The 13,130-nt window shown below is 45.1% G+C and overlaps 1 protein-coding gene across 1 annotated transcript; it reads left to right on the top strand.

Moving 5' to 3' along the window:
• Nucleotides 1-252: 252 nt before the first annotated feature.
• Nucleotides 253-2,283, top strand: RAP2B (RAP2B, member of RAS oncogene family). Its single transcript, XM_035133992.2, has one exon. The coding sequence runs from the start codon at nt 835-837 to the stop codon at nt 1,384-1,386; it is 552 nt and encodes a 183-aa protein (XP_034989883.1). The 5' UTR covers nt 253-834; the 3' UTR covers nt 1,387-2,283.
• Nucleotides 2,284-13,130: the final 10,847 nt, after the last annotated feature.

The following is a 13,130-nucleotide window of genomic DNA, read 5'->3' as shown; positions in this document are numbered from 1 at the left end:
GCAGCCCGCTGCCTGGGCCAATGAGCCTCGGCCGCTCGACGAGCAGCGGGCCGGCAGCCAATCCGGAGCGGAGGAAGCGGAGCGAACGGGGCGTGCGCGCGCGCCTTGCCTCTCCTCCTCTCAGGTGGTTGGAAGGGGAGCGCCCCGGCGCCCAATGGGGTCGGCAGCCGAGGGAAGCGAGTGATTCACCGGAGGGCGTCGCGGGGCCGGCCGCCAGCCAAGAAGGAGGAAGGAGGAGGAGGAGGCGGGATGGACCTCGCGAGGGGCGCCCCGAAGCAGCGCGGCGGGGCTCGTGCGGCGCGCGCCTCCTCGCCCAGCAGCAGCAGCAGCAGCAGCTTTCCCCGCGGCCGAGACGCCACTGGAACCAGAGCGCGCCGCCTCCGCGCCGCCCCGAGCAGCAGCAGCAGCTACCACCGCCGCCGCTTCCCTTCTTCTTCCTCCTGCTGCTCCTCCTCCTGGTCGTCGTGCTGCTGAGGCGCAGGCTCTTGCCTTGCGAAAGCGGCTCGGAGCTCTCGCCGCCGCTCCTTTCCCCTTCTGCCTGGGCCGGGGCGCGGGGGAAGGCGGGCACCTTTGCCCTTTTCACCCGGCCGCCTCAGCGCCCCTCGAGTGCCTTCCCGCGAAGAGAGGAAAGGGCGCCTCCGTTTCCGTCGAGGGGCGGCTTTCCCCCTGCCTGCCTCCCTCTCCCCTCCTTTCTTTCTTTCTCTTTCTTTCTTTCTTTCTCTCGGAGGGTGGGAGGGGAGCCGGAGAGCGTAGCAGCAGCAGCAGCCGCCGCCGCCGCGGGCTCGGCGAGGGAAGGCGGCCGGCCAAGGCGCGCAGCCCGCCGCCCGAAGAGCCATGCGAGAATACAAAGTGGTCGTGCTGGGCTCGGGCGGGGTGGGCAAGTCGGCGCTCACCGTGCAGTTCGTGACGGGCTCGTTCATCGAGAAGTACGACCCCACCATCGAGGACTTCTACCGCAAGGAGATCGAGGTGGACTCTTCTCCCTCGGTGCTCGAGATCCTGGACACGGCCGGCACCGAGCAGTTCGCCTCCATGCGGGACTTGTACATCAAGAACGGGCAAGGCTTCATCTTGGTCTACAGCCTCGTCAACCAGCAGAGCTTCCAGGACATCAAGCCCATGAGGGACCAGATCATCCGGGTCAAGAGGTACGAGAAGGTGCCCATGATCCTGGTGGGCAACAAAGTGGACCTGGAGGGCGAGAGGGAGGTCTCGTTCGGGGAAGGCAAAGCCCTGGCGGAAGACTGGAGCTGCCCCTTCATGGAAACTTCAGCCAAAAACAAAGCCTCGGTGGACGAACTCTTTGCCGAGATTGTCCGGCAGATGAACTACGCTTCCCAACCCAACGGGGACGATCAATGCTGCTCTTCCTGCGTGATTCTCTGAAAGGAGGAGAGGACATCACGACTGTATTGCTTTCTATTGGTTATTTTTTATTTTTTCTCTTTTTTTCTTCTTGAATTAAAGGTTTACAACACCATCACACACACAGACGGCGGCTGTGGCAGCAATGTTGTCCTCCTGTGAAATTCCAGCTTTTGAAACAATTTTGCATTGCACCTGGATTCCTTCCAGGTTAAGGCTTTTTTTTTTTTTTGCTATTGCTGCTGCTGGTGGTTATCAGTGTCATGGGTATGCATTGTCTCTCCTTAACATCTGGTGCAAAAAAATACCCCACCCACTCCCCCCTTACACACACACACAAATCCGGTTGGAAGTGTGGCGCTTCCAACATATATATGCCATCCATTTGATTGTTGCTTATTTCTTGTAAGTACCTCTTTGCAGAGAGGGCTGTATTGGCAACCGAGAACCAGTGGGGGAGTATTTTTGTGTGTCTCTGCTCTTTTGCAGAGAGAAGTGGGGGAATTAGCCATTGCTTTTAACAAGAGATGATGGGGAGCAGCAGCGAAGGAATGATGGTTGTGTTCGGGGAGGGGAGGGGAGAAGAGAAAGACCCTCCACTTGCCAGCCCAAACTCCAGCAGTGACTAGGAAACTTTTCGTTCTTGCGGATTTCTATGCAAAGTTGGAATATTTGTTAACAAGCCAGTCCCATCTGAAGAAGTATTGCACGTGTACTGCCTAGGACTTTAAATAACACTGATGCCAATACGGTGTGCGAGGTGCCAGAGAAGTGTCTGCTGATTTAATTGTGAAATCTTCTATTTTTGTTTACCTGCTGTATCGAAAGGGAGGGAATGGAGAGCATTCATTTATTTGTCTTTTTGGTTGTTTTTTAAAAAGGAAATCTGCTGTGAAAACATTACAGATCTGCACAATTTTTAAGTTGTGTGTTTTTGTGGGGTTTGGTGCGGGAGGGAGGGCGGGAGGGCTAGGAGATGGTTTAATTTAATTCGAGGAGGGTGGGGGTTGGCAATAACCAATTTTGACAACTAGCTCTCTAAAGTACAAATACTTCCTAGAATGTGATGCAGGGCCAACAGCAACCCTGTGTCTGTAGAGTGCCTTCAAAACAGCTGTTGCAGCCAGTGCCAACCTGTGGAGGTTCCAAGAATCCCATTATCTACTACTAAAAAAACCCCTACTTAACCGTTTCCTTTCAGTGATCATACAGAGCAAGCCAGAACAAAAGGGCCTATTATTAACAGAATTAATTTCTTCTTATTTTCCCATTTGAGCCCTTTTTCGGTTTAGTTTCCATGGCGTTCAGGGGTTTTTTTTTAATTAAAAAAAATTCAAGTTCACAGGTATTAGCATTTATTTTTTGGGGGTGTGTGTGTTCTCCTTGTAAAAGATATACCTTCAACCAGCAATGAAAAGAATTGTAATGTGATGTACCTGGAAAACAGAATCTCAATAACTGTAATTTTAAATCCTGGACAGACATTTAATAGATGTTTTATTCATTTAAAAAAATCTTTTAATACAGTTGCCATTTTTTTACAAAAAGAAAAGTTTTGTGGGTTTTTATGTATTGTGATTAAATGTGCAATCCTAGTAGATTGCAAATGGTCAGACACAAATAACTGCCTAAAAGCTTTCTCAGCCTGGTGCTCTTCAAATGTTTTGGGCTAGAACTCCCATCAGCATAGCCTAGGATTGAGCAGTGTTGTAATCCAAAACATCGTAGCACCAGGTTGGTGAAGCCTGGCCTAATAACATGACTTGAGAAAAGGGATTTGCGGCCTGTGAGATTTGGTGTATACAGCTAATACTGATTTATAATGGTATTTTGATTTTGAATCATCTAAATCAGTGCTCCTTGACCTGGGCTCCCCAGATGTGGGTGGACTCCAAATCCCATCATCCACAGCAAGCTTAGCCCAATGATCAAGCATGATGGGAGCACTGCTCTAAATTATGTTATATGTGCAGGTATGCATCATGTTTTAAATACATTGCACATCTAGATACTCTTCTAATTTGTTGTGCATCCCAATTTTTAGCAGGTTCACTACAAGTAAAGTTACATGGAGGTCAGAGAAGCTGCCATAAGATAAAAAAATTATGAATTGCACTGTATCGATCATTAAAACATTTGGAAGACACAGGCTGAAATCCTAAGGAAGGCCCACTGAATTCAGTGGTAACTTCTGTGTAAATGCAGTTCAGAGTGCATTGCTTATCTTAAAACCCCTCATGTTTCATGAATCATTGAATGGGATGAAATGGTAATTTTGCCTCATTTGTGATCCAGCAATCAGTTAGCAGACTGATTGTTTCAGTTTCAGTGGAAACTGAAGAATGTGTTTCATTAGAAAAGACTGAACTGCTTCTCAAATAGGTTTCACACATTCAGGTCAACACTCATGTATGAGGATGCGTTTTGCAGTGTGAGAGAAATGGTAGTGGAGTTAGTGGATCAATTAAGGGTCAGTGAATATTGAATTGGTTAATTGAACTAAAAGTTTGTTAAGTCTAGTCAGTAAAGGAAAGAGTTCTACGATGTGGAAGTGGTTGATTTGAAAGCTTGCCTGGTTTGCAGTGGGTTGAACTGAGAAGCAGGAAAGAAATTATTCTTGTTTAAAAAAAATCAACAACTTGTTTTGGTGGATTTTTTATGTGTGATGTTTAGTGAATTCACATTGTGCCATTCTACTATACCAGATCATATATAGCATAATTTTAGTATTTTTAAAAACCTTTAAATAAAGGAAGTTCAAGTCACCCTCACAGAGAACTCTACAGTCTAGGACATGGGTAGGCAAACCTAAGGCCTGGGGGCTGGATCTGGCCCAATCACCTAAATCCAGCCTGCGGACGGTCCGGGAATCAGTGTTTTTACATGAGTAGAATGTGTGCTTTTATTTAAAATGCATCTCTGGGTTATATGTGGGGCAAAGGAATTCGTTCATTTCTTTCAAAATATAGTCCGGCCCCCAACAAGGTTTGAGGGACAGCGGACTGGCCCCCTGCTGAAAAAGTTTGCTGACCCCTGGCTATCTCAAAAGTTCCATCTCCAGCTGTTTTTGGACTACAATTCCCATCATCCCTGACCACTAGCTCAGGATAATGGGAGTTGTAGTCCAAAATCACCTGGAAGACCCATGTTTGGGGAAACTCTGGTCTAGGCTAACCTTGCAATATGTCTCCTAATGTTAACACTGTGGGACTTACTAAAGCAGATTTAGTTGCCTGGAAACTATAAATATCAAACCCCACAAACTTATTTGCACCTTTGGCGTAGCTGTCCAGGTGAACTTACCGGTACCTTGCAAATGTGGGCAATGTTTAAGCAGTGAAACCATTTCATGGTCTTGATCTAACTGAACTTGAGGTAGTGTCTTAATTTCGAAGCGCTTTTGGACAGCGATGCTTAGTTTTGCTTATTCAGAAGCAGGTTCTGTTGAGCTCTGTGAGACTTTCTTCAAAATAAAAGTAGTTCTCTGGGTTTTTTTATTTAAAAAATGCCTTTGCATTTGCTGTGCTTAAGCCAGAACGGGCACACCATACCATAAAATAACAAGTCTCTAGACTGCTCAGGTTTTGTGCTCATTTAGGTTCTCTCTAAAGGAAGTGACTAATGATGCTCAGTTCAGAGTTCAGCTTGTATCTGGTTACTCTTTATATTAAAGAAAACATAATGCTATAGATTCAAGCCTACTGATGTTTACCAGAGAGGGATCCAACAAAAAGAACATAATGGACTATCAATATCAAATACCACTTTTGTGAGGCAGTTATGAGAATGTGGGGTTTTTTCTTTCCTAAGTTGTGCACATGCTTCCTAAAGTTTTTTTAAAAGGAACTTCCAGACCTACCTGACACACATTAAAGGTAAAGGGACCCCTGACCATTAGGTCCAGTCGTGAACGAGTCTGGGGTTGCGGCGCTCATCTCGCTTTATTGGGCGAGGGAGCCAGCATACAGCTTCCGGGTCATGTGGCCAGCATGACTAAGCTGCTTCTGGCGAACCAGAACAGCGCACGGAAACACCGTTTACCTTCCCGCCGGAGCGGTCCCTATTTATCTACTTGCACTTTGACGTGCTTTTGAATTGCTAGGTGGGCAGGAGCTGGGACCAAGCAACGGGAGCTCATCCCATCATGGGGATTCAAACTGCCGGCCTACTGCTTGTCAAGCCCTAGGCTCTGTAGTTTAACCCACAGTTCCACCCGCTTACACATTAGTAAGCGTTTTATTTGGGGAACTGTTGGAGAATAGTCACTTAAATGAGCTGAAACTACAAGGGGTATAACAGGCCATAGACATAATTTTATCCTGACCAGAGTGTAGGGTATTGACCAGAGTGGAAGTACAGTATTTGTGGAACAGACTCTGGACCTGCCACATGCAATCAGTTTCCAGAAAAAACACAGCCTGGACGCATCCTGCGGCTTTGGTAGCCTTGCATGTTCCAAAGCCTTGCTGCAGGGAAGCCTTGGTGGGATGCTCAAAATAGCCTATCATTGCCCGTGGCTGGAATGGATCCATCCCGGATTCCACAATTCACTATGGGTTCTCTTCCATGTTGCTCAAAGTCTGATCTTTGTTGTGTGAAAACCTCTGGAGCTGAACAGAACCAAATTCTCAGTTTGTTCCCTCTTTGCTCGCCCCATGCCCTGTGTTTTATTATAACTGCGATGGCGCCTGTTCATGTATTTGCTTCCACTAGAGTTGTTCATACAGGCAGCACACAACTGACATAATGATAATGTAATAGTTGTGAGGCCTTGGAGGAGGAGGAGGAAGTATATAGGCCAGTGGTTCCCAACAGGTGGTCCGGGGACCCCCAGGGGTCCGCGAGCTATGCCAGAGGGGTCCTCAATATCCTATTAGAATAAAAAATATATTAAATATATTTCGTATGATAACAGATTTTTTGTTTTGGCCGCTTCCTGCATGAGCAGAGTCTAGTGCAAAACTAGAATTAGATAGAGGCAGTAGTTCTGCTGTATGCCGCAAGGACTACAAGAACCTTGGAGATAAGGCAATGAAAAAGATCCTTCCATTTGCAACCACATATCGGTGTGAGCAAGCATTTTCTTCCATGTGTTTCATGAAAAACAAATATAGGAATCGGCTCGACATGCGGTCGGATTTCAGAGTGAAAGTTTCAAGTTTGGAACCTAATATTTCAGAAATAATGGACTCAAAGGACAGATTTAACTCATCTCATTAAGAACTGAAAATTAAAACTAACTGTATACTGATGGAGTACTCTGTTGTAACTGTAAAAAACGTATAAATATAAAATATAAAAAGACTCTTAATTTGGCTCTCACTTTTTAATTTTAGGATTAGGAATTAATGGGGGTCCTTGTCACAATAGCGGCTTGATGAGGGGTCCTCGAGAAAATTTTGTTGGGAACCCCTGATATAGGCTATCAGTGCTCTTGGGACCTGGATAGTTTAATATAAGGAGAGGGGGGTTAACTGCTGCATCTGCTAAAGCAAAATTGCCAAAAAAAACCATTCCTTCCTGGGAATTGCAGCCTTCTGCTTTAACTGCATTGTCAGAAGCATTTATCCAGCCTAGCATAATGAAAAGGAGAGTTAAACGGTGCCAAGGATGGGAGGGGTTTCAGGATATAGCTTGTGTAATGCCCCAATTGCTGCTACTGCTCACAGAGGTTTTCTCCCGCTGCTCAACCTTTTCCAATCCAGGCCTTAAAAAGGTAAAGGGGCCCCTGACCATCAGGTCCAGTCGTGTCCAACTCTGGGGTTGCGGCGCTCATCTCGCTCTATAGGCCAAGGGAGCCAGCGTTTGTCCGCAGACAGCTTCCGGGTCATGTGGCCAGCATGACAGAGCTGCTTCTGGCGAACGAGAGCAGCACACAGAAACGCCGTTTACCTTCCCGCCGGAGCGGTCCCAATTTATCTTCTTGCACTTTGATGTGCTTTCGAACTGTTAGGTGGGCAGGAGCTGGGACCGAGCAACGGGAGCTCGAACCGCCAACCTTCTGATCAGCAAGCCCTAGACTGTGGTTTAACCCACAGTGCCACCTGGGTCCCTAGGTAAAGGGCCCCCTGACCATCAGGTCCAATCAGGTCCAGTCGTGTCCGACTGGGGTTGCGGCGCTCATCTCGCTCTATAGGCTGTTAAGCTGTTGTATAAGAGAAGTTTAGGAGAGTGTTGAACAGGATGGGAGTTCGGGTTAGGTACTTGTGTTTTAGAGAGATCATGGGAATCTGGCAGGAAAGCTTGAAAGCAGGAGTGGCCATTCTGTGGAATCTTAACAATTTTTAAACAAAGGTATGGCAAGAATTTTGTGCAGTTTTACTCATAAGGAAAATAACATTTCTTTTTAAGTGAAACTGGGAGCAGATGCCAGGACTTACTGCAGCTGTCTACATTATATCCTATTCAGTTATGGAGGGTCCCCCCTGCCCTGAAAAAAGTAAAATTAGCTTTTTGGGGGAAGTGGATAGGGGAGTTGAGCAAAAAGCAGGTCACCTAATTTGCACAAGCAGAGGCTATTTCTGCTAAGGCAAAGCCACCGTTGGTTGCAACCCATAATAGTTGTGTTTGATGTTGATGATTTAAAAATCCGTATAGATCTTCAGAGATTGTACACCCCAAGGATAGAGCTGTGGGTGTCTTTATAGTCATGCTGTCTTTCTGAATTGTTGGAGACGAAAAAGAAACACTTAAGAGTAGCTGTACTTATATGGACAATCTCCATTTATATCTGATTTCAACTTCAGATTGTATAAAGAATAGCTTAGGCAGGCAGGTCATTATCACTACAGCCTCGCTATTTGTTACGTTATGGAGATGGTATCTAATGGTACAGGAAGCATGCTGGCTTGCGGGGGGGGGGGGGGGTTGGGTCCTTTTACTGAATGGAAAATCTTATCTGTGATCTCTGACTGAGCCGCTTGTATTCTTATAGGGGCTTCTCAGACATTTGAAACTGAAATACTCTCAGCACCACATTTCATGAAGACAACATGTGCTGAAGTATTTTCAGGTTTTATTTTTAATCACTTGCCAAAATATTAAGGGTGGTACCTTGACTAAGACATATTCTGCATAAGCACACTGAATTTATGGATTCTTGATAAACTCCCACCAGCGTTTAAGGAATGAACTTTCCTACGATACTGCATTTTTTTCTTGTTCTTTTAAAGAACCAAACAGAATGTCATGGTTCCTTTTTGTAGTGAAGAGGGATGGATGTGTCTGTTACAGATTATGAAAGTGGCTTCAAGAATTTATACTTGGAGGCGGACGTGAAACTCAATTGAGCAGGTGTTTCAGCTACTTAGTTTCATGCATTTTCTAGGGTGCTTTTAGAGCAGAGGTCCCCAAACTTACCCAGCCCACAGCACCAATCACACGGCGGGCGAGTGCACCCATACGCATGCACACACACTATTTCCGGCGCACTTCCGGGTTGGAGGAGCGCCGAAAATAGCTTGTGCGCATGTGCACGGGTCTCCCCCGACCCAGAAGTGCGCCAGAAATGACGCTTGCGCACGCACACAAGCTGTTTCCGACGCGCCAGCCATCCAGAAGTGGGCAGCCACGTTAAGAGTGGGTGGCCGCCGGGGGCCACATAAAAGAGCCTCGGCCCGCGGGCCTTAGTCTGGGAAGCCTGTTTTAAGAGTGTGAAAGGGCTTTGTAATCTTTCTCGTCATTCATCGTTCATAAACCCCCAAAGTAAGTCAAACTGTTCCACTATAAAGTTGCAAATTATAGGCTGATGGTATTACTCAGGCTGCACCATTCCTGTACACACTTACCTGGGACTCAAGTCAGACTTATTTTTGAGTAGACATGAGTAGTGCTGTGCTCTCAGTGAGTTTGTGGCCAAGCAGGAGTTGAATTTAGTCTGACATGTTTTCTGCTATAATACTTGTCATTGTGCATTATTGTGTGTTGGGGTATTGCTTTGGGACAATATCGGGTAAAGTTATGCAGTGTGCCATGAACCAGGAGGAAAATTGTTTCTACTAATTTATACACTGGTGCATCACTTTCTCCAAGGAACTCAGAACAGCTTTTTTATAGTTCCCAAATGCACCTGTCCGCATGAGGAATTTGGGTGTTGCAGTTTCCAACAGAAACTGACCTGACCTGCCCCTCCTGGACTACTGTGCAGATTGAAATGTAGCTATCTATTGGATTTCACACCTGGAAAACATTGGTAGAATACAGTTATAAATATATTTGTAAAGGTATTTTGAGAAGTTCAGAGATGTATATTTTGAGAGAGATGTGCATTTAAAGGCAAAGTTATATTTTAAATCAGGGCGGTCCAATGGCTGGCCCAAGACTCACATGCAACCCTCTATGCCTTTTTGGGTGGCTCTCAGCAACATTTGACACCCCTGCTCACAGATCTTGTGCTGGTTTCCCAAAGACAGGTAAGCGAGGTGCTGGGCTTTGGGAAGGAGATGTGAGGGTTCTGCCAGTGTCCTGGAGTCCTCCCACCTCCTTTCTAAAGCCTAGTTAAGGCGCTCCCACCTTTGGGAAGGAGGTGGGAGGGCCCTAGGACTCTGCCAGAGCTTCACACTTCCTTCCCAAAGTCCGGCATCTTGCTTAGCCAGCTTTGGGAAGGCAGCATGAGGGCTTGGGATGGGGCAAGTTCTGGCCTCACTCCCTGCACCTGCGCAACAAGGCAGTGCGCAGCCTGTGGGTTCTGTGTTGAAGTTCTCTTGCAGGTACGAAAAGTTGGGCCCGCCCTATTGTAAATTATGGGTGTCTGCATCCAAGTGGCTTCCCGGGTCAGCCTCCTTTATTTCAGCAGTACAACTGCGTTAATGCAACTTCGGATTAGTCTCCCAAGTTATCTATAGGCACTACTAGATGTTTGATTTCATAGACTGGATTCCCAGCCTTGTGTTTGTCTCCAGTGTTGAGAATGGAGTCAGGCAGAAGTGTTTGGCAAGGCAATGCTTTGCCCGTCCACTGCCACCACTTCTCCTCTGTAACATTTTCTAACCATAATTTTGGCACTCATTTTGGGAATGACTCTTGCTCTTTTTCACTTGATTAGGAAATCCAAAACTGGGGCTGGGTGAAAGGGAAGAGATTGCAGAGTTAAGGCGGTGGGAAGGATTAAGCACACCTCCTTCCTGCTGCTTGTCCTTTGCAAATGGGATCCCAGACTGCCTGTCGGAAGCAAACATGGGCTTAGGAATCCTGTGTTTGCTACCAATTGTAGCTCCAACCTAAGCAAGCTTAATTTTAGGTTCCAGACAAAATCTATCTAAACAACATTCAATTTCAATACCATTTTATTTTTAACAGGACAGCTTTTCCTTTTGTTCCATTGAATAAAATGCCATTCACTGATTGGGAAAGTTATGTCTAAGTTGCTTTTGACCAACATCAAGCTTAGTGTCTGTCTCATCAAATTATAGATTCAGCTAGGTAGACGTGTTGGTCTGACGCAGTCGAAATATATATATATAATAAATTGTCCAGTAGCACCTTAGAGACCAACTAAGTTTGTTCTTGGTATAAGCTTTCGTGTGCATATTTATCAAATTATGACCAGTTTAAATGTTCCTTTGTCATACACTTTTCTTACAAGGAAGCATTCCGACCATTCAGACATTGACAAATATGTGTCGTAAGTAATAAGATACATTTGAAATAGCCCTTAGCCCTGTTTGGGTCAACCAAATATCCATGAGTCATAACAAGAAACCTGCAGCTGATCTCTACTTGTATTGGAAAAGGAGCAATAAATTCTTGGGTGTTTTATTGCAATTTCTTGATGCATATTGAGTAAGATTCCAAAGGAAAGTTGCTAAATTTGTAAAGACACATTTTCTCTTCTAAACTCTGTATATGTGACCACGGTATAATTTGTGCAGCTCTTTTCTAAGGGAATACCTTTTGCCCACATAGGCAGAAAAGGTTTTTTCCCCCTATGCCCATCAGAGCTGGAGTAAGACATGCTGAGCCCTAGGCTATGTCAAAGTTAGGAGGCTGCATGGTTTTAGCAAAAAGAAAAAAGGAAGTGCATTAGTCTAACAGAAAAGCCAATGCAAATAGAAATAATAAAGTGATGTAGTTGGATATAGACCAGTACAGAGGGGAGGATGTAAGCGAAAACGAAGAATCTAAATAAAATGTATATCTTGCAGTAAGTTTATTTTTTAACCAATTGTATAAAACTTGAAATGTAGACTTTTGGATTTAGAAGCCCCTCATAATCTGAGGCCCTAAACGGTGGTTTACTTAACTTGTGCATAAATCTAACCTTGGTACCTATTGGTGTACTTGGACACAGTAGCAGAAGGGATAGGCCATCTATAAATCACTTGCTCTAGGGCAAAGTATTCTGTAGCAAAGAATTTGTGGACTGTATTTGGAGCAGCAGCTATAAAGCTGTATAATCTGAGGAGAAAGGAACAGACAAGTTTTGTCTTTCTCATACCAGGCCTTGAATATATCAAGGGGACATTAGACCAAACATTCAGAGTAAAAACTTCCTTACACAGCCAATCAGGGTATGTGCTACGGTACCTCAACAAAGATCATGCTACTCAGCAACACATCCACCCCCTCCTGTCTAGTTGACTTTAAGACTAATAAAATTAACCCTTAAATTACAAACTGAATGATGCCTGCTTTTGTACTTCCAACAGTTTGACAAACCTTTTTTTTCTGGTAGAGTAAATGTTTAAGTGTGTAGGTGCAATGATAAGAACTGCTGGATTTCTCCTTGCTATGCAACTGTTGATGAAGTCACAGGAGACAGGAAAGAAAACTTGCAACTTTTTTGAAATGAATACAGTGGTATCTCGGGTTACAGATGCTTCAGGTTACAGACGCTTCAGGTTACAGACTCCGCTAACCCAGAAATAGTACCTCGGGTTAAGAACTTTGCTCCAGGATGAGAACAGAAATTGTGCGGCAGCAGGAGGCCCTTTTAGCTAAAGTGGTACCTCAGGTTAAGAACAGTTTCGGGTTAAGAACGGATCTCCAGAGTGAATTAAGTTCTTAACCCGAGGTACCACTGTGTATCTGCTGAAGGGTGCAGCAGTTAAGCCTGGTTATTCAAATGTTAAAGAGCTGGTGCAGTGTAGTGTCCAAGAGAATGAGCTACAAATCCAAAAGTCCCTGGTTCAAGTCCTGCCCCAGACATTAATTCACTGGTGGTCACACACTCTCAGCCTTATGGGGATAATATTACTGTTGTCTTGCCTTATGGGGTTGTCATTAGGATTGCAATGAGGCAATGTGTGTGAAATGCTTTCAGCGCTTGAAAACACTGTACTTATTAAGAATCAGAGTGTTGTTAAACTAACGAGAGGCCAGTATACTTTGATCTGCAGGATCCAATAATGCTCAGTGGGCTGTATCTGGAATGAAACTCTCCATGGCTTCTCCCTGATTTTAAATAAGAAAAGAAAAGAACACTGAAAGGGAGTCACTAGGTAATATTGCTTCTGGTATAATTAGCCCATTGGTGGATATGAACTCTGCCGTGTAGACTAATAATGCACATTTGAAATGAGAGCACTAGGTATATATTTTGGATGCTAATTTTGTGTGGCTGTAACCTCTAATAACACTTTTGCAGGCAGCACTTTACAGATTTAATCCCCAAAGGGCCAACTAGCAATGTTGAGGGCAGATAGTTGAAAAACTGCCTAGCCAGTATTAGTGACAGGTGGAAGATTAATGCCTTCATAATGCCCACGAGTTAAGTTTTATATTTTGCAATATAAGGCCGCTCCTGGAATGTATTAATACGGCTACTG

The sequence above is a fragment of the Zootoca vivipara genome, chromosome 5, assembly GCF_963506605.1.
Source record: "Zootoca vivipara chromosome 5, rZooViv1.1, whole genome shotgun sequence".
NCBI classification, from domain to species: domain Eukaryota; kingdom Metazoa; phylum Chordata; class Lepidosauria; order Squamata; family Lacertidae; genus Zootoca; species Zootoca vivipara.
This window is presented reverse-complemented; position numbering and strand designations above follow the sequence as displayed.